The sequence below is a fragment of the Acomys minous genome (assembly GCF_964271855.1).
Source record: "Acomys minous genome assembly, chromosome: 1".
Lineage (NCBI taxonomy): Eukaryota > Metazoa > Chordata > Mammalia > Rodentia > Muridae > Acomys > Acomys minous.
Window position 1 is genome coordinate 155,709,337 of NC_140483.1, and position 17,708 is coordinate 155,727,044.

At 52.0% G+C, this 17,708-nt stretch overlaps 1 protein-coding gene across 8 annotated transcripts in view; it reads left to right on the forward strand.

The window, feature by feature from the left end:
- Nucleotides 1-17,708, forward strand: part of COL27A1 (collagen type XXVII alpha 1 chain) — a 159,423-nt gene that overhangs the window by 112,149 nt on the left and 29,566 nt on the right. For all 8 annotated transcript variants that reach the window (XR_014783404.1, XM_084802626.1, XM_084802623.1 and 5 more), the window contains 11 exons: nucleotides 1,735-1,779; nucleotides 6,432-6,485; nucleotides 7,977-8,030; nucleotides 8,267-8,320; nucleotides 11,821-11,874; nucleotides 14,847-14,900; nucleotides 15,271-15,315; nucleotides 15,404-15,448; nucleotides 15,636-15,689; nucleotides 16,400-16,453; nucleotides 17,089-17,142. Coding sequence is in view for 7 of the 8 variants with exons in the window: in XM_084802626.1 (XP_084658752.1) it covers nucleotides 1,735-1,779; nucleotides 6,432-6,485; nucleotides 7,977-8,030; nucleotides 8,267-8,320; nucleotides 11,821-11,874; nucleotides 14,847-14,900; nucleotides 15,271-15,315; nucleotides 15,404-15,448; nucleotides 15,636-15,689; nucleotides 16,400-16,453; nucleotides 17,089-17,142 (567 nt within the window). In the remaining variant the exon portion in view is untranslated. The remainder of the gene's footprint in view (nucleotides 1-1,734; nucleotides 1,780-6,431; nucleotides 6,486-7,976; nucleotides 8,031-8,266; nucleotides 8,321-11,820; nucleotides 11,875-14,846; nucleotides 14,901-15,270; nucleotides 15,316-15,403; nucleotides 15,449-15,635; nucleotides 15,690-16,399; nucleotides 16,454-17,088; nucleotides 17,143-17,708) is intronic.

Below are 17,708 nucleotides of genomic sequence, written 5' to 3' on the forward strand. Positions count from 1 at the left end.
TCTCCTCTGGGCCTCTGTATAGCCCCTGGAGTAAAATACATATGCACTGTGTTTGTCAATGGGCCTTTTTATTTTTAATGATCAAAACAAGAACTGATCCCACTAAGGGAGTGGGCCAGTTTTCTTCTTATCTCAGTGACAAAATACCAGACAGAAAATTAGTTAAGGGGATGTCATCGTTAGGGTCACCATGCTGTGATGAAATACCATGACCAAAAGCAAGTTGGGGAGCAGAGAGTTTATTTGGCTCACACTTCCTGGAAGCAGGAGCTGATGCAGAGGCTCTGGAGGGATGCTGCTTACCGGCTTTCTCTTCATGCCTTGCTCAGGCTGCTTTCTTATAGAAGCCAGGACCACCAGCCCAGGGATGGCAGCACCCACAATGGACTACAGGCTCCCTTACAGCCTGATCTTATGGAGATGTTTTCTCAACTGAGGTTCCCTCCTCTCAGCTGTCTAGAGCCTGTGTAGTGTTGACATAAAGCTAGCCAGCACGAGGAAGGAGGATTTATTGTGCTGTCAGTTTAAGAAGGTACAGGTCACCATAGCAGGACAAATGTTGTGGAGTTCATGGTGGTAATAGCATGCAGCTGGGCCTCTTCACATCTGGGCAGAGAGGGGAGCAGAGCAGAGGACGCTGGCTGTCTCCTTCTCCCACCCACCCACCCCCTTCATCCACCTGGACTCCCAGCCCCTGGATTGAGGCTGCTCCCATTCAGAGTGAGTCACCCTGTCCCAGTTAACCTTCCCTGGAAATACAATCTTGGACACACCCATGTGTTCTGATGCCCATTTCAAATCCAGTCAAGTTGCTATTGAAGATCAGCTTTCATTTCCAAGAAAGCCCTTCAAAGGGGGATGTTGGGCTAAGTCTACGGATGCACTGGAAAGAAGAGGGTAGGAAGCAGTTGGAGGATCTCTTGGGCCCTGGTGATAGCTTTCGTCCAAGGGAGTGAATGGCCACGTGTCTGGCCTGGCGTTGCCAGCATCTCCAAGAATGACATCTGGGGAAGAATTGAGGAGAGGGCGAGACTAGGACTAGAACACACGAGCTATATTTTCTCTCTAAGTTCCTGTCCCTGTGAGGTCTTGCCACAGTCCCTCAGATACTGGTTGACTTTCTATGGTGAGTATGGAGAGACTGTGGCGGCTATGGCTACCTATAGGATAATATCTGTTCATCAGAGACCATAGCTGCCGAGCAAAGCCATGCCAGGCCACCAAGTCCTAGAAGCTGGAAGGCTGAGCCCAGCACAGAGACAAGACTCCTCAAGACTAGCTGTGCTGGTGGCAAAGCTTGGGAGGGTGGAGACTTAGCTGCCTAATGAACTTTACTGACAGTTCCCAGATCTTCATGCAGTGAGCAGCCTGCATGGAACTGGGCCTCAGTCAGCTGAACAAGGTCCCACTTGTAGCCCTCCTTCCAGCTGGCTCTGTGATCCTACAGTCTTTCCACCCGTATGGTCCTCAGTTTCCACCCCCAACAAAATGAATTAGGTTGTTTGAAGTCCCACAGGAGTCAGGATCCTGGGGAACTTCGCTATCCACTCAAAGAGCATGAGACTAGATTGTTGGGGTGAGTGCTCTTTGGTTGCTGGTAGCTGTTTGGACTCTTCAAGGCCAAAGTCATCTTCACCAATGACACCTAAGGCCACTTGGTCCTGGGGATTTCCTGGACTGGTTTCAGTGTTCTACGTCCTGACCTGTCTTAGCCTTTATTTTGTTCCATTGTAGGGAGAGCCAGGGGATCCTGGACGGCCAGGGCCTGTGGGTGAACAGGTAAGTTAATGATGGTGTCAACACAGTGGCTTCTCTGTGGAGCATACCAGCGCCAGACCGTTCACACACTCTCAAAGATGGGAAGACCCCCGAATTTTTGCTGCATTTGCTCGAAAGGTCAATGTGATTTTACTCCTCAGGACTGATATTAAACCAGAGAGTACCCCAAAATGACTGTGCTCCCTTAGCTCAGTGGTTCTCAACCTATGGACTGTGACTCCTTTGGGGTTGAATGACCCTTTCACAAGAACAGCCTAAGACAACCTGCATATCAGATATTCACATTACAATACACAACAGTAGCAAAGTTACATACAAACGAATGGCGTAGCAAGGAAAATAATTTTGTGGTTGGGGGGTCACAACATCATGAGGAACTGTATTAAAGAGTTGCTTGAGGTCCTGGCTTCCCTAAGTTGTAAAGAAGAAACTCAAATCAGAGGCTCTTAATAGCTGGCAAACAGAAACAAGGTCCACAGAAGAGAGGTGGCCACTTGTCAGTCAAAGGAAGTTGAGGGTCTTCACCCTGTACTCCCAATTAGAGGAGCACTTCTGGGTGCTGTGTGGATAGCTACCTTGGGGGCCTCCAGGCCTTAGTGCCTCCCACAAGCTTGGCCTCAGGGCTCAGATGTGGAGTTGGGAGATAGTTTACACTCCTATACATGAGGCCCCTCTAGGAGCCTTGGAAGGCATTCTTTAAGCGTGAAGAGTATGTGGGCTCAGAAGAATTCAGTTGTGCCCAGAAGTGCCATCCATTGAGAGAGAGAGAGAGAGAGAGAGAGAGAGAGAGAGAGAGAGAGAGAGAGAGAGAGAGAGGAGAGAGGTATTAATCTGGGGGAGGCCAAGATGTTTGAAATCTTTCAGTATCACTCTAGCACATTCTGTGGGAAGCCGTGAGCTTGGGAAACTGCCACAAGCCTAGATGTGTTTCCTAACTGGAAAAAGCAGCACAGTTTACAGTTATGCTAATAGTAGGCTCCGGGGCAACAGACACTTAGAACCCTAGACCATCAGGACTTCTTGATTAATACACTCAACAGTGATACCTGCCAGTAGCCTCCATGTTAAGGTGTGATGATGCTTTGAGGTCTGTGTAGGAATGACTGTCATGACGTGTATCCAGATGGACAGCCACAAGTGTTAGACACTACTGGGGCTGGTTGTACACATTCATATTTAAAGAAAAATGCAACATTTTGGTGAGAGGTTAATGTATATAAAAGTTGTAAATTGTTCTGTTCAAGTTCCTGGACCCTCTGCATTCCATCAGTGGAAGCTCATAGTGGATGCACCCCCGCCCCCCAGTGTGTGTGTGTGTGTGTGTGTGTGTGTGTGTGTGTGTGTGTGTAGGCATGTGTAAGTGTGTGCATGTGTGTGCGTGCGTGTGTGTGCGCATGTGTGTGCGTGCGTGTGTGTGTGTGTAGGCATGTATAAGTGTGTGCGTGCATGTGCAGGTGTGTGTGTGCACATGTGTGTGTGTGCATGTGTGTGTGTGTGTGTGTGTGTGTGTGTGTGTGTGTGTGTGTGTGTTAAGAAACCATGGATCCTGGTCTACATTGGCAATTTGGGTCACAAAGTGGAGAGGAAAACTTGGATAAATAGTATGCTTATAAAGAGTAATGGTTGAGCTGAGGCCAAGAAGAGTAGACACCCTGCCTGGGATGGCGTGGTTACTGGGACAGTAGAGTCCCCAGCTAGCTGTGTGTCCAGTGGCAGTTATAAACTGTCTGAGCTGAGATTCAACACTGGCCCGTGCATTTGCTGTAGGGCAGGCAACACCACCACACCAGCCCCTCTCCAAGTGGCCACAGCAAAGGAGTGGCTGTTCCCTGTTCCTGGCAGAACCGCAGGCTTCCCAGGAAAGATTCCCCCAAGCTCACAGCACACCCCCTGCAGGTAATCACAGTAACAGCTTCCTTTACTGCTCACCCGTCAGATATCAGGCTTGATGCCAAGCACTAGGCACAAGCGTCTGCAGTCCCTCCACAGTTGTGATGCAAGCTGTTAGGACTCCCATTTTGCACATGAGGAAACCGAGGCCCTGAGCCATTAAGTACCTTGTCCAATATCTCACAGGCAGTAACATAAGCCAGAACTGACACCGACTCTTAAGAGACCCTGGGTTCCCAAGTGCTTCCCAGACAAAATGGAAACTCCGTTGACTTCCCAGAACCCTTGCATTTATTTACCAATGAGAACAGCCTGCTTGCCAGGCCCTGTCCTAGGTGCTGGGGACAATGTGTGAGCCTTGTCTTCCTGTAGCTCTGTCCAGGGACAATGAACGCACACCTACCCAGTGTGGTGGTCCAGTTGAGGACTCACAGCTGTCTGATTCTCAGAAGCAACCCCACCCCACCATACTCTACAGAATGGTGTTGTCAGGAGAAGCGCTGACACCACATCTTGCCAGCCAGAGGAGCAGGTTGTGCCCCTGACTTTCAGAGATGTTGCTCTGGCCACTCCATCATGTGGAAGCTATGTGTCTCTGAGATAGGCTACTTCTCTTCCAGTTGACGTACTGGCAGTTCAAACCCCATCCCTCCCCACCCCAGGAGAGCGCACCATGGGGCTCTGGAGGGCATGGGAACAGGCACTTGCTGCATGGCTCATTCAGATCCTGCCTGGCTTCTCGTTAGAGGTTTATGCCTCCTAGGTCCCAACAGATAATAAATTTAAAGTGCCCATGCAATTTCTTTCTCCAGGCCCATTAGGTAGGTCTCTTTTTCCAGAGCAATGCTTATTGCCTTCCATGACACCATTTAAGTGTCCGACTACTTCCTGTTGGGGAGTTCTGGTGGTGTCTTAGCCCTGTACCCCTTTAAAAGCATCAGGGTCTTGAATAGTCAGAGCCATCAGGAGATGGGAGGGACCTTATTGATGTCAGTTCAGTAGTTAACATATAGACAGACCCATTTGTTCAGGGTCCATAAACCTGGGGCTTGAATAAGAATGACAAGTGCAGACCTAGGCACATAACTAGCCCTCAGTACATATATCCATAATTATTAATGTCACTGTCACCTTAGAAGTGTCCCAGTATATTTGATTTATTGACTGCTTAGTTTTGATTTTTGAGACAGGGACTTACCCTGTAACCCTGCCTCTTGTGGTACTTGCTCCATAGCCCAGGCTGGACCCAAACTCCAGATTATGCCCCAGTCTCAGCTCCTCATGTGCTAACATTATAGGTGTGAGTTATGATGCCCATGTTTTGTTTAGTTGTTGCAAAAATGAACACATGGCTGTCCTCTGTGACACACTATCCATGAGACCATAGCTCATACTGTAGCACCCCTACTCCCTCATGTCACCTCTGAAAGAGTCTCTGGCCAGAGACAGGTGAGGAGGCCATCCTGTGGGTGGCGATGGTGCTGGTCCACTTGAAGTCTCCAGTGGAGAGAAGGGACAAGGGAGCTGGGAGGCGCACTGTCTGAACCCCCACCTCCACCCTCCTAGCTGCTGCCTCAAGACACTCACGGCCCCTGGGAGCGTGCTACGTACAGCTGTCTTTGAGGAAGGAAAAATGGGCTTTGTGGACTGAGCAGCACCTCTTCCCCTCCCAGCACCCTGGCAGGTAGCCTAGCTCTCCAGCTTAATTGAGCACCAGCCTCTGGGCTGTTAACAGCTCCTGGTCTCGCCTCACTTTGGTCAGAAGTGGGCCACAGCAGATTTCACAGGACAAACCCACCCACCCCCGTGTGTACCTGGCTGTACATCTGGGGTCTCCTCAAGCTTCTTTTGCCCTCCTGACCCACACAGGAGCCCTCTGAGTGTGTGTCTCAACACAGGGGAGGTGGGTTCCAGCAAGGCTTCACTCCAACCCCTTGGGAACTCTTGGCTGTTCACCTGCCCTAGGCAAACACATGGTTACTTTCTCAGGGTGACAGCAAGACCGCTAACAAGAGCCTCTGGGAGCAGGAGGCAAGTTGTCACATAGAAGAGTTTTAAAAAAGCCAAAGGAGGTGTGTGTGTGTGTGTGTGTGTGTGTGTGTGTGTGTGTGTGTGTGTGTTTGTGTTTGTGCATCCACATGTGGATATGTGTGTATGTGTGTGTGTATGTGTGTGTGTCTTTGTATATGTTGTGTGTGTCTGTGGGTATCTGTGTTTGTGTGTCTGTCTGCGCATATGTTTGTGTCTGTGTGCCTGAACACGTGCTTCCATCAAAGCAAAGCGGCCTTCAGAAGAAACCTCCACTTCCTAAATCCCACCCCTGCCTCTGGCGTGGCCTGTAAGGATATTTCTGTTCAAGTCAACAAGTTTATTTCTCTCTAAAACAACCCAGAGCCCCCAAAGATGGAGACGGATGGCCTCTTCTCAGCTTAACCCGCCCCCTCCTGTTCTCCAAATGTGTAGGGATCCCAGTCTGCTTCTGGCACGGGAAGAATGCTCAGCTCCCAGGGTTGCTGGCAGCAGCCCCACTGCTTGGCTCTCAAATGTGAACCATCTGGCTGAGTGGTGGGGAGAAGCAGCGCAGAGGCTATACTCTTATGAGGCAGTCCCAGCCGTAGGAGTCACCAGCTCAGGGCTGGAGAGAGGAGATGACAAGGGGGGGTGGGGGGCCATGCTGGGGGGGGGATCAGAGGAGAAAAAAAACCTTGAACATTCAAGCATGCCTCCAGATTCACTCACGTTTCCGGATGTGTCCTCTCCAGGGACTCATGGGATTCATTGGTCTGGTCGGAGAGCCTGGAATCGTGGGGGAAAAGGTAAATGAATGTGATTGAGTTGAAGCCTTGGGGCTTGTATTTTTCACTCAGTAAAATGGCTGCAGATATTATGCCACCTTCCTCTGGTTCTGGCATCCCATGTTTGCTGGAAAGAGCCTATGTCCCTGTCCCTGTCCCCTCCAGAGCTCTTGTCTTTACCCATAAGCGCGACCAGACCTTGGCCTTCAGTTGATGTGTGTGCCCTGGGCCCTCCCAGCTGCCTGCTGGCGTCATCCATCATGGGTAGCAGTGGGTGGGGGTAATTCTTCAATGGACATTGCCTCAGGTGCCTCCATAGCCCCTGGAGGAGGCCACTGAGATCCCAGCAGAAAGGGCGATGGCAGACCAGAGGTCACCCAGGTTGTAAGTGCCAGAGCTGGGATTTGAACCAGGTCCATCACATCAGGTCACGCTTTACCCAAGTAGTAGTCTGTGGCTTCCCTTGTCCTTCTAGGAGCTTCACTTTAATCTTCCTCACTCCCTAGACACTCTCTATGTTCTTCCCCTTCTGTTAGCTTTAACGCTGTTTTAAAGTAGTTAGCCATCCAGCAAAAGTTGCAAAGTTTGCACAGGAGTTCTCGGGATCCCTTCCCCTCCATCTCCCAGAGCAAACAGCTTATGTGATCATCACGCAGCATCAAAGCCAAGCCTGGCTTTCTGTTGCTCACCTTTCTTGTGCCTTTCCTTGCTTTGGACAGGTTCCCTGTCCCCATGTCCATCCATGTCCAGTCTTCCTGAGTCACTTGCTGGGGGCGTCTTTCAAAGGGAATCTTCTGCTTGTTTCATCACCAGGTGGTCACATCCCTGTGACGGTGCCTCTGCCCCTCCCCCAAACCCCTCTGCACCTGCCCCAGGATGCATCTTTTCTGGAGGTTCCCAGCATCTTCCAGTCCCACTGGGTGCCTTGCATATGGGAATTGATCTGTTTCTTCCCCAGGGCTGGGTACATAGTAGTGTCGGCACACAGTGGGCGCAGTGGGTGCTTAATTCAGTTTTATCCGAAGAGGAGGAATGGACGTTGTGCAAAACGGAGACAGGATGGCTGTAGCCTTGCCTGCTGCCCCTGAGTCTCCCAGACTGTTTGAATTGTTCTGGAAGACATGAATGATGTCTGATCATCATCTGGTGTGTCATGGGGGAGGGAGTGCCATGAGCAGAGTGGAAGAAGGGTAGTTATGGCTGTTTCTGCCTCAGCAAGCCCAGCTTAGGGGGTGGCAGATCTGAAGAGAACCATGAGATGTTGGCCAGGATCAAAGAAGTGATGCAATGATTGCATCCCTTCTTTGGGGCCTTCCTGGCCCAGGGACCTGCCCTTTGCTGTCCTGGAAGAGAAGGCTGAGGTTTCCTACCACTGAAACTTACCTGACCATGGGAGTGAGCTAGGGAAATGACTCCATGGATCATCTCAAGTCCCTGCCTCCCTTTGTGTCCCTGTCCCCAGAGCCCCCCAACCCCAGCCATGACCTATGTGCCTTGCTGTCTTCACCACAGGGAGACCGTGGAGTGATGGGACCCCCAGGTGCACCTGGACCCAAGGGGTCGATGGTAAGGAGTAAGTCTGCATCCTCTCCCCTCTCCTGGCACAGCTTTGGGTGGTCCTGTCCCCTCCACATCCCATGTGCTCCAGACAGCCAGAATGCCTCACTCTCCATGCCCCTGGCCTGGCATGACTTTTGACTCCTCACCCTGGGTTTGGGCCTGATCCTGTCACAGGGCCGAAGGAAGGAGCATATGGTACTTTCCACAGAGGATTTCTCATTTTTTTTCTTTTTCTTTGGCAGGGCCATCCTGGAACGCCCGGTGGTATTGGGAACCCTGGAGAGCCTGGACCCCGGGTAAACAAAACTCTCCTAAGCATAAATACATGGGGTCCAGCCCTCAAATCTAAGACCTGGGTGGACACCCAGCCCCTGAACCCTGGCTGGGTTCCCAGGCAGATATTGCAGCTTTCTCTGAGCCCACATTTTGTTCATGTCAAGTCTTGTAACAGTAGTGATGGAACAGTGTGGGCTAACTGAAGCCCTGGGGCTGAGATCCCGTGTAGGGCAATGTGAAGCTCTGAGACAGCTTGGTTGTGTCCTCCCTGCTCTTACCCTGTCACACACTCAGTCAAGACAGTGTAATCTGCACCAGTACTAGGACTGGGGACACAGATGTCAATGGGGCAGACAGCAGCCCATCTTCAGGAGGGATCAGGTTATATCTGATCAATCAGGCATACCTTTATGGGAGTGTTTGGAGCTTCCTGGGATTGATGATCAAGGATGTGGGAATTTTCCCAGAACCTCCTAAGGAGCAAAAGGGGGAGTAGTAGCTGGGACGGCTGCAGGAGGTATGTGGCCAGGAACAGCTGGAGTTGGGTGTACCCTGAGGGTGATTGGGGCTGCTCTTGTTTGGAATGGGTACTTGGTGTGGATGAAGTGTGGGGCACTCACTCACTAAGGCCAAGGCCAAGGCTCATACCTGGAGCCAGTCAGGGTGGGGGTTAGGCATATGGTGATGGTGGGGGACATTGGAGGTGGCGAGCAGGCTCATCCCTGGGCAGATGTGGGAACGATGAGTTCTAGTGGAGTCCGATGAAGGAGGGGCTGGAGGGCTGGACAAGAGGATGCAGGTACCTCTGATGGCTTGAACTGGGGCTCCCACATACCAGTTCTCTGTGCTGAGGAAGGGAGCAAGGCCAAGTTCATCTCTACCTCGTTTCATACACCAATAGTATACTGGTGTATGGTCTGCCCTGGGGTGCAAAAAGAGCAGGAAACAGACTCTGTTCTAAAAACTGTCTCTATGCAATGAAGTGTCAACAACAGTGTTCCCTCAAGCCACTGACAGGTGTTTACTGAGCACCTGCTGCATGCCAGGCTCTGCTGGGTACTGAGAGGAGGCATTGACATTATAACATCTGAACTCTGAGTGCAGTCCCAGCTCGATGACTAGGTTATAGGGAGGCAAGTCCTAGGAAATGCTGAGGGTCCTATAAGTCCCTTCAGCTCCCACCAGCCTGAAACAGGAGGGACTTTCCTCATCCTCATGTTGTAGATGATGTCACTGAGGTGAGGCAGTAGTGGCAGGGAACAGGGCCCTGCTGTGGTGCCTTCCCTGGCCTTGGATCCTTCAAATAATTTAGCCCATCCATGTGGAACCTAGCTCCTGAGGCCTGAGAGGATGTGCCTTCTGAGAGAGCATTATGGAAAACAGCCTGACTTACTCAGCTGTCACTATCTCCACCAGCTGCCTTCCATGTCCACCTTTTTACTGTGCAAACCTGGGGTCCCCCCTCCCCTGCCGCCCACTGGCTCTACTGGTGCATCAAGGCTACATGCTGGCCCTCACATCAAGCCTCAGCTGTGGCAGACTGGGTCTGTGGAGGACAGTGGCTGTGTTTGCACCTCAGGGCTGTGGGAGCAGCAAGATGAGGCTGGGCTGCTCACCAGGACCCAGAAGGGATGAGGCTGCCCCCTTTCTGGTAGGGCTCCTGCCTCTACCACAGGGTCTGGCTGCCTGGCACAGATGGTTCTCTGTGCTCTCTGAGAATCCTACTCAGCCAAGGGACCGAGAGTTCTGCCCCTCCTGTTCCCCTTAAGCCTCCTCTTTTCCCCTTGTTCCTGTCCTTCCTCCCTGTTTGATTTTTAGATAAGGTCACACTGTGAAGCCCCGGCTGACCCAGAACTCCATAGACTAGGTCAGGCCAGAGAGTCTTAAATCCTTTCCACTCAAGATTCCTCACCCAAGAAACGTTTGTACGACTCTGCCTATACAGATGTATAAAATAGCTCTACAGGTCACACAGCTACTGATAATACGTCACACAGAACTTCCTTTTGAGACAGTCCTTCGGTATCTGAATAATTTCACCATCATTTAACTATGAACGCAAGCCTGCGTACTACTGAGATGGAAGTGTGTGCTAACTTTTTTACACAGAGGGTTACATCTTGGCTGAGGATCTGATGCTGCTGGGCCTGAGGCATCCTTGCCAGTTTTCAAAGTTGATTGGCAGATGTTTTAAATTTAATCATCAACGCTGAAAATTCTGCTTTGTATAAATACATAATTTTAAAGAATGGCAGAAGCATGTTTGGGGCCATTCAGAAATTGCTGGAAATGTTGTTGTAATTCCAAGCCAAACTTCACTGAATGATTTTTTTTTTTAAATGGGACTCAAGTCAGCAAAGCAATTTTTAAAACCAAACATTCTAATACAATCTAAAGATATGCTAATTTGATACTTGTGTGGTGGTAGGAAAATATTTAAAGTCTTTGTTTTCCTTTATTGAAGTGATTTTTTTTCTTTTTCCTTTTTTTTTTTTGGTATTGCAAGCAGCGTTTGCTGGGGATGTGTGGTGTAATGGCATGTGCAGTGTAGACTGTGTGTGTTGTGTGGTCACAGTGACATCATACAATGTAACACAGGTGAGCACAGCCAGAAATACTTGACTCACGATGTTGGTTATTTTAAGCCGAGTCTTGGTTCATTTTATGCATTCAGAAACCTCTAACTGTTGCCATCTTTTTTTCAGTCTCCTCATTCAGTTATGTGACCGACCCCCATATAGGGTTTCAGACCACAGTTTAAGAAACTGAACTAGGGCCAGGCGGTGGTAGCGCACACCTTTAATCCCAGTACTCGGGAGGCAGAGGCAGGCAGATCTCTGAGTTCAAGGCTAGCCTGGTCTACAGAGCGAGTTCCAGGACAGCCAGGGCTACACAAAGAAACCTTGTCTCGAAAAAATAAAATAAATAAATAAAAACAAACAAGCAAATAGAAGAAACGGAGCTAGGCTCAGCTTAAACTTGTAGCAGTCCCTCTGGCTCCACCTCTCTAATGCTTGGATTTCAGGGGTGAACCACTGTGCCTAGCCCAGGCCTGCCCCTTGCTCTCTGCCTCTCCCCCTTTCCATCCCTGCCCTCCTTCTATCCCCACTTCTGTCCTTCCTTCTATCCACATTCCTCCTTCTTCCCTAAGGCCCCCAGTCCCTGGGGTTGGGAGCATCTACCCACGACTGTGTGGGGCACAGGAAGGAGAGACAGAACTCTGGACGCCCCCCACCCCCACCCCGCGAAGAGAGAAAGGACACAAATTAGAGGAGATGCTTCTCCTGTGTCACCTCTCATTGCTGATTGTGAGTTAGGGAAATGGCTTGTCCAGGGAGGCTCTGCCCACCCAGCCCCTCCCCCCTCGGGCAGTTGCCATGCCCAGGGTTGTCACTTGCCAGGAGCCTCTTCCAGGAGGCCAGAGCGCCTACTTCTCAGCCCTACAGCGGCTGGCTTCCCAACCCACCATTACTTCCAAACCTTGAAGGAGCTTCTAAGCGCCCTCTCCCCTCCCCCACAGGGCCCTCCAGGATCTCGAGGCCCACCAGGCATGAGGGGAGCCAAGGGGCGCCGGGTAAGTGAGGACACTTCTGCTGCTTGTCACCCCCGCCCCACTCTGAGCTGTGTGATTTCTGTAGCATGGTCAGGGAGCAGCACATCAGAGTCCCATGCTAGAGGCTGGCCCAGAGCCATCTTCCAGCCAGTGTCTGAGCATCATACCTGGCTCTCCAGCAGGCACAAACAGGCTATACCCATCCATTCTCACGCAGCCACCGTTCCTACCGCATGAGTTACCACTGGAGGCAGACACCTGGGACAACAGGGAAGGCCTAAGGCCTGCCTAGCCTGTGACCCAGGCACAGGTCACACACACCTACTGGGTCTTAATAGCCAAAGCTGTACCCTAAGGGTAGTGGGGAACCATAGAGATTTAAGACAAGAGCTGGTCTGTGTACAGTCGCTGATGAGATTTGCCAGGACTTCGTGCTGTGGCTCATTAACCCCCAGCATTACCCTGCCAGGGAAGTGCTGCTGTCATCACAAAATGACAACACAGATAGGTTAGGACACTTGCCTCAGGCTGCACAGCTGGAAATGAGTAGAGCTGAGATTTGAACCCAGAGGATCTGGCTCTCTGACATACAGAACTTAGTCTCCTTTTCAGTTACAAGGGCTAAATGGAATGATCTCATATATTGGTGTAAAGGGGTCAGGGCATGTGGCCTCCTTGTGAAGAAGAAACAGGATGGCTTAGGCGGCCCAGACCTGTTACCAAATGCCATGTCGGGCTCTGATACCATTCTCCTACTGGCTATAAAGTTTTGATACACACCCTGAACTAGATGTCCTGAGTAGCCGGCCAATGATGGGGAAGATGAGACACAGGTTACCAGGGTTCATCCCAGTGCCCATTTTTCCGAGTCTCTTAAGTGAGACAAGGCCTAATGGCTTTTTGGGTGCCTCCTCACTGAGAAAGCTGATCTAACTGTGGGGTGAACTGTGGAGGCCTGGGTCCACCACACTCCCCATACCCCTTCCCAAAGGAGACTAGAAGCCTCCCTCCCCACCAATACACATACATATCCCATGTGAGGAAACCCAGACTCCTATTGGAATATTCAGGACTAGGAGAGGCATATGAGGACCAGAGCCATCTCCTGTGGTTTGGCAGTAGTTGACACCTGTGACATCAGCCTTGGGACAGGGACCTAGAGAAGCTCCCACTGCACCAGTGGACTCTTGCGTTCCAGCCAAGCTTGTCCTGTGGCTTCTGGAAGGCTCTTTGTTCTCTGGGTCTCAGTTTCCCCACATGGGATGGGCTTGGAAGATCTGCAAGGCTGTGCCGGCTTTCGTGACCATATGTAGGGTCAGTGACATTCTATCCTGAGAGGGTCTGGAGACAGAGGGGTGGCCCAGTTGCACCCTGTGAAAGAATAAAAGCACCCTGTCGGACCAAGAGTGGGGCAATTACCTTCCCAGTTTGTGGCTGTGCAACCTGGGGTTACGCCGTTTACCTCTTTTAGGCTTTCCCCATCTCTTCAAGTGGCGAGTTCCTACTGAAGGGCTGTTGGGATTTGGAGTGATGGTGCTTCATCTGAGCTCTTAGAGTGAGGCTCTTCCCCTCACATGTCAGACAGCTGACCTCCCCTCTGCAGCCTCAGTTTCTCCTTCTATAAAATGGGCCAGCAACAGAGCTTGCTTGTTTGGGTATGAAAAACCTAGCCACTTCTCAAGAGCATTGGCCCTAGGCTTGGCCAGAGAGGCTGCATTTCCCTCTTTCCTGTTGCTTTCTCAGGAGGCTGCAGTATGCTGGGTTTTCTTTTCTTGGGAGGCTGCAGTATGCTGGGTTTTCTTTTCTTGGGAGGCTGCAGTATGCTGGGTTTTCTTTTCTTGGGAGGCTGCAGTATGCTGGGTTTTCTTTTCTCAGGAGGCTGTGGTAGGCTGGGTTTTCTGCCCCTGGCAGGAATGGCTCCAATGAGCCTGACCTGACCCAGATGGAGGGCACCCCCAGGGTGTCTCTGATGGAAAGCCCAGCCTGCCTGCCACAGGAAAGCCTACCTGAGGCACAAGGGAAGGAGCGTGGCTGGGGGACATTAAAGACAGACTGTCAGGTACCATATCCCTAGATAATAGCTGGGTACCCACAGCGACTGGTATCTGCTGTCTCTTCCCTCCGGGGAGGAGAGCTGGCTCCTCTTTCTCTACAGCTCAGCCCTGGCTTTTAGACCCTGACCACATCCAGTGTCCTACCCCATGTACAGCCTTCCTGGAAGGCAAGCCCTCCTGTCCCTCTTGATAGCTCCTTAGCATGACAGTTGTAGGAAGTTCACCCCTATCCCAATAAACAGTGGCAGATAGTAGGGGCATCTGGTAGTTTGGGTTCCAATTCAGGCTCTCCTTTCCCTATTGGCCACAGGCAACTTAGCATATGCACCAAGCCTCTTTCCATACAATCACTTTTCTCCGAGGCTGTCTGGTGCTATTGACACTAGGTCACATCCCTTCTCCTGACAAGGCTTCGATCCCAAGCAGGGGTGGTCAGTTTGCTCTGTGTCTCCGATCTGAGTCTCCACTCCGAGGGCTGTGCCCTTCCAGGGATGTGTGAGCTTGTGCCACACACAGAGTTCAGGAACCAGGAACATCTCTCAGGCCTACTCTGTCTGTGACCTTCCGGGATGTCGCCTCACCCCTACCTGCCTTCATCTCCCAATAACTGGGTCATGAGTTAGGGAAGCAGCAGGAGGCGGTAAGCTAAGGCCAGGCTTTGGGAACATGGCCACAGGTTGGCTGGTGGCAGCTACCCAGGCCACTTTAGACAGAATGATTTATACATCTATTGCATGTAGGGTCTCTAGCTGACTCCCACAGGCTGTGGCCTCCGAAGAACCACCAGAAGCATGGCAGGAAATGACCTGCCTCAGGCTGTGTGGAAAGGGAGGAGCAGGGACAACCAGAGACCCTGGCCAGCCTCGCCCTCCTGGTCCACAGCCCAAGGGAGACTCCTGCCATCCAGTCCACTGTGCTGGAATCTTCTTCCTTTTCCAGGGTCCTCGAGGACCTGATGGACCAGCTGGGGAGCCGGGGTCCAAGGGCCTGAAGGTACAGCCCCTCACCATGGGCTCTGTATTGCCCCTCCAACCCCTGGCCCTCTGAGGTAGCAGAGAAGACCCAGAATGAATCAGGATGTGTTTCAATCAACTCACCCAACCTCCTGCAACCCAGAGCAAAAGAAAACAAAGGAAAGCCATTGAGGGGATCACATGTGTCCCCTGCTGTTCCCTTAAGTGGGAAGAGCCCTTGCTTCTTGACCCCAGCACCTCTGTGGTGACTATGGCAGCCACCTATTCTCAGATATTAGGTATTCCCACAGGCAGTGTGATGAGGACAGTTGTCCTTCTGGGTCCCTTCCTCTCTGTAAAGGGTCCCCCATGAGCCTCTCTCCCACCTCGACATGCTCTGCTCCTCACAGGGCCGTGTAGGACCTCGGGGCAGACCTGGCCAGCCAGGACAGCAGGTATGTCAGGCCCCACCCATACGAGGTTTCTTGTCCCTCCTCCATTTGTTGTGACCCGTGCCTCCTGTGACACCCACTGTGCTTCCAGGGTGCGACTGGTGAGCGGGGCCACGCAGGTGCAAGAGGTTTCACTGTAAGTAGTGTCATCTCTGGAAATTCTGGGGCTCTGGGGGAGGTGGGGAAAGGTTACTGTGAGTTTTTGCTGAGTTTCTAGCTCAGCTGTAAGGGTGGAATGGTGACACTAGGACTAGCCTGAGGTCAAAGGGAGGGCCATAATGGGGAGGCTTAAGGAGACTGAGGTCACCTCTGCTTTTCCACAGGGCATCCCTGGTCCCTCAGGCCCTCCAGGTGCCAAGGGCCTCCCAGGAGAACCGGTAAGTGTCTATGCCATCTCTCTGGTACCTCTGCCCGGGAACTGGTCTCAGACTGATTGTAGCAGGGACTATTGGCCAGATAGACAGATGGGGAGTGTGGAAAAGGCAGGGCTAGACCTGGCCTGCAGGCCTGGAAAGCTTGGCCCTGGGCTCTAAGATGAGTCTTGGCTTGCTTGACCACTGGGTCCATTATTCAGTGGGGGTAGCTGACTCGCACTTGCCACATGGTTGTGAAGATGGTCCAAGAAATGGATAGAGGGAGCACTTAGCATCCTGAAAGGTAGAAGGAAGGAGGAAAGGGAAGTCCTGGCGAAGGACAGGGAAAGGACAAGGGAAGCCATTGACCCATGGCTTGTCCTTCAGAAGATGTTTCAAGGGATGGGGTTGAGGGAGGTGGAGGTGCTAGGTGTCCCCAACGAGGCTGCAGGGATAGTTGGGGCTAGAGGAAAAAGGGCAGATTAGGAGAGGGCACAGTGAGTAAACTTCTGAAGTTGTGTGTTGTAGCAGGGAGTGGGGCATCCCTGCTGGGGTTCGGTTGGATACAGAAGAGACCCTGGGAATGGCTAGAGGGGTACTGTATATGGTTGGAGGTAGGGTTGTGGGTCTTCTTTTTCAGTTACCATGCTAGACTGTGTGACCTACCCTCCCCATAGCTCCCCCCCAATACGGGAACCCTGGCTGTCTTCTCCTAACTGTCTGTCTGTCTCTAGGGCTCTCAGGGACCTCAGGGACCGGTTGGCCCTCCAGGAGAGATGGGACTCAAGGTGAGTGCCAAGGAACCCTGGTTTGTTCTTTACTACCACTGGGGCACCCTGGGCAGGAGCTACACCTGCTACTTGACCCCTGCTCTGCCCTAAAAAGATGGTCAGGTTGGTGCCACAGAGTGGAAGGTAGAGACCCTACAGACAAAACAGGGTGTGAGGGGTAGGGAGCTTACCTTGCAACACTAGGTGGGATCAAGGGCCTTCTTGGGAGGTTCCCCACACCTCCTGCCTTGCTAAGACTGCACTTTGGTACAGAGTCATGAACAGAGACCCAGTTCACTAAGGGCCCCCTGTCCTACCCTCACCACCCTGGCCAGAATCAGGAAAAGCAGGAGAGATCTGGGTCTGCCTCATCATTGGCCTCTTCCTCCCCACAACCTCATGCAAACCATGGATTTTCCTGTCTGTTTGCCAAGGGCTCCTGTGTGGTAAACTGCACTCATGAGCAGGCAGAGGGTCCAGCTGCTGGGTAGCGTGGCTCTGCCAGCTTGCACCCAACCCCATGGTTTTGCCAAGACTCAAAGGCTTCAGCCTGAACCCACTTCTGCAGCTCCCCATTGTGCGATCTGAGCATGATCCTTGCTCTTTCTGGGCCAGCCCTTGCTCCAGGAGAGACCAGTGGCTTTTTCTTGCAGGGCCCACCGGGTGCAGTGGGAGAGCCTGGCCTTCCTGGGGACTCCGGGATGAAGGTGAGACAAGATGAAAGATGGGAAAATGACTTGTTGACACCAGTCCCCAGCTGGCAGCCTTGTCCTCTCCCTGGAGGAGAAACAGGCTTTCTTGTGCTTGGGATAATGGGGTCTCTGTCCTGGCTCAAGAGCAAGCCTGGCATGCCCACAGCAGAGTTCCCAAGCAGCTCAGAGCCCCTGCACTGTCCCCTGCCCAGCTGTGTTTTCTCTGGCACCTGTCTTGGTCCCCCATTAGGACATCTGCCCCTCCTGATCTGCGTGATACCATCAGCACTTCAGCACAGGTGACCCTATTACCTGTAAGGACAAAGGCACCTATTGATACCTGGCCCTGGGGACCCCCATGCCTCTTCTGCTGTTGGAGGAGGATAGAGAACCCTGCTTTGCTCTGCAGGCCTGAGAGTCTAGGGGCCATGCCGGCTGGCTGAGAGTATGATAAAGCCAGACCCAAGGGCACCTGCCAAGGGACTATGGGACTGAATGCAAATCATTCCTGTGCTATGGTCCAGTGTCCTGTCATTCTAAGGGAACTGAGCCCAGCCTGGAACTATAGGTATTAGCTCAGC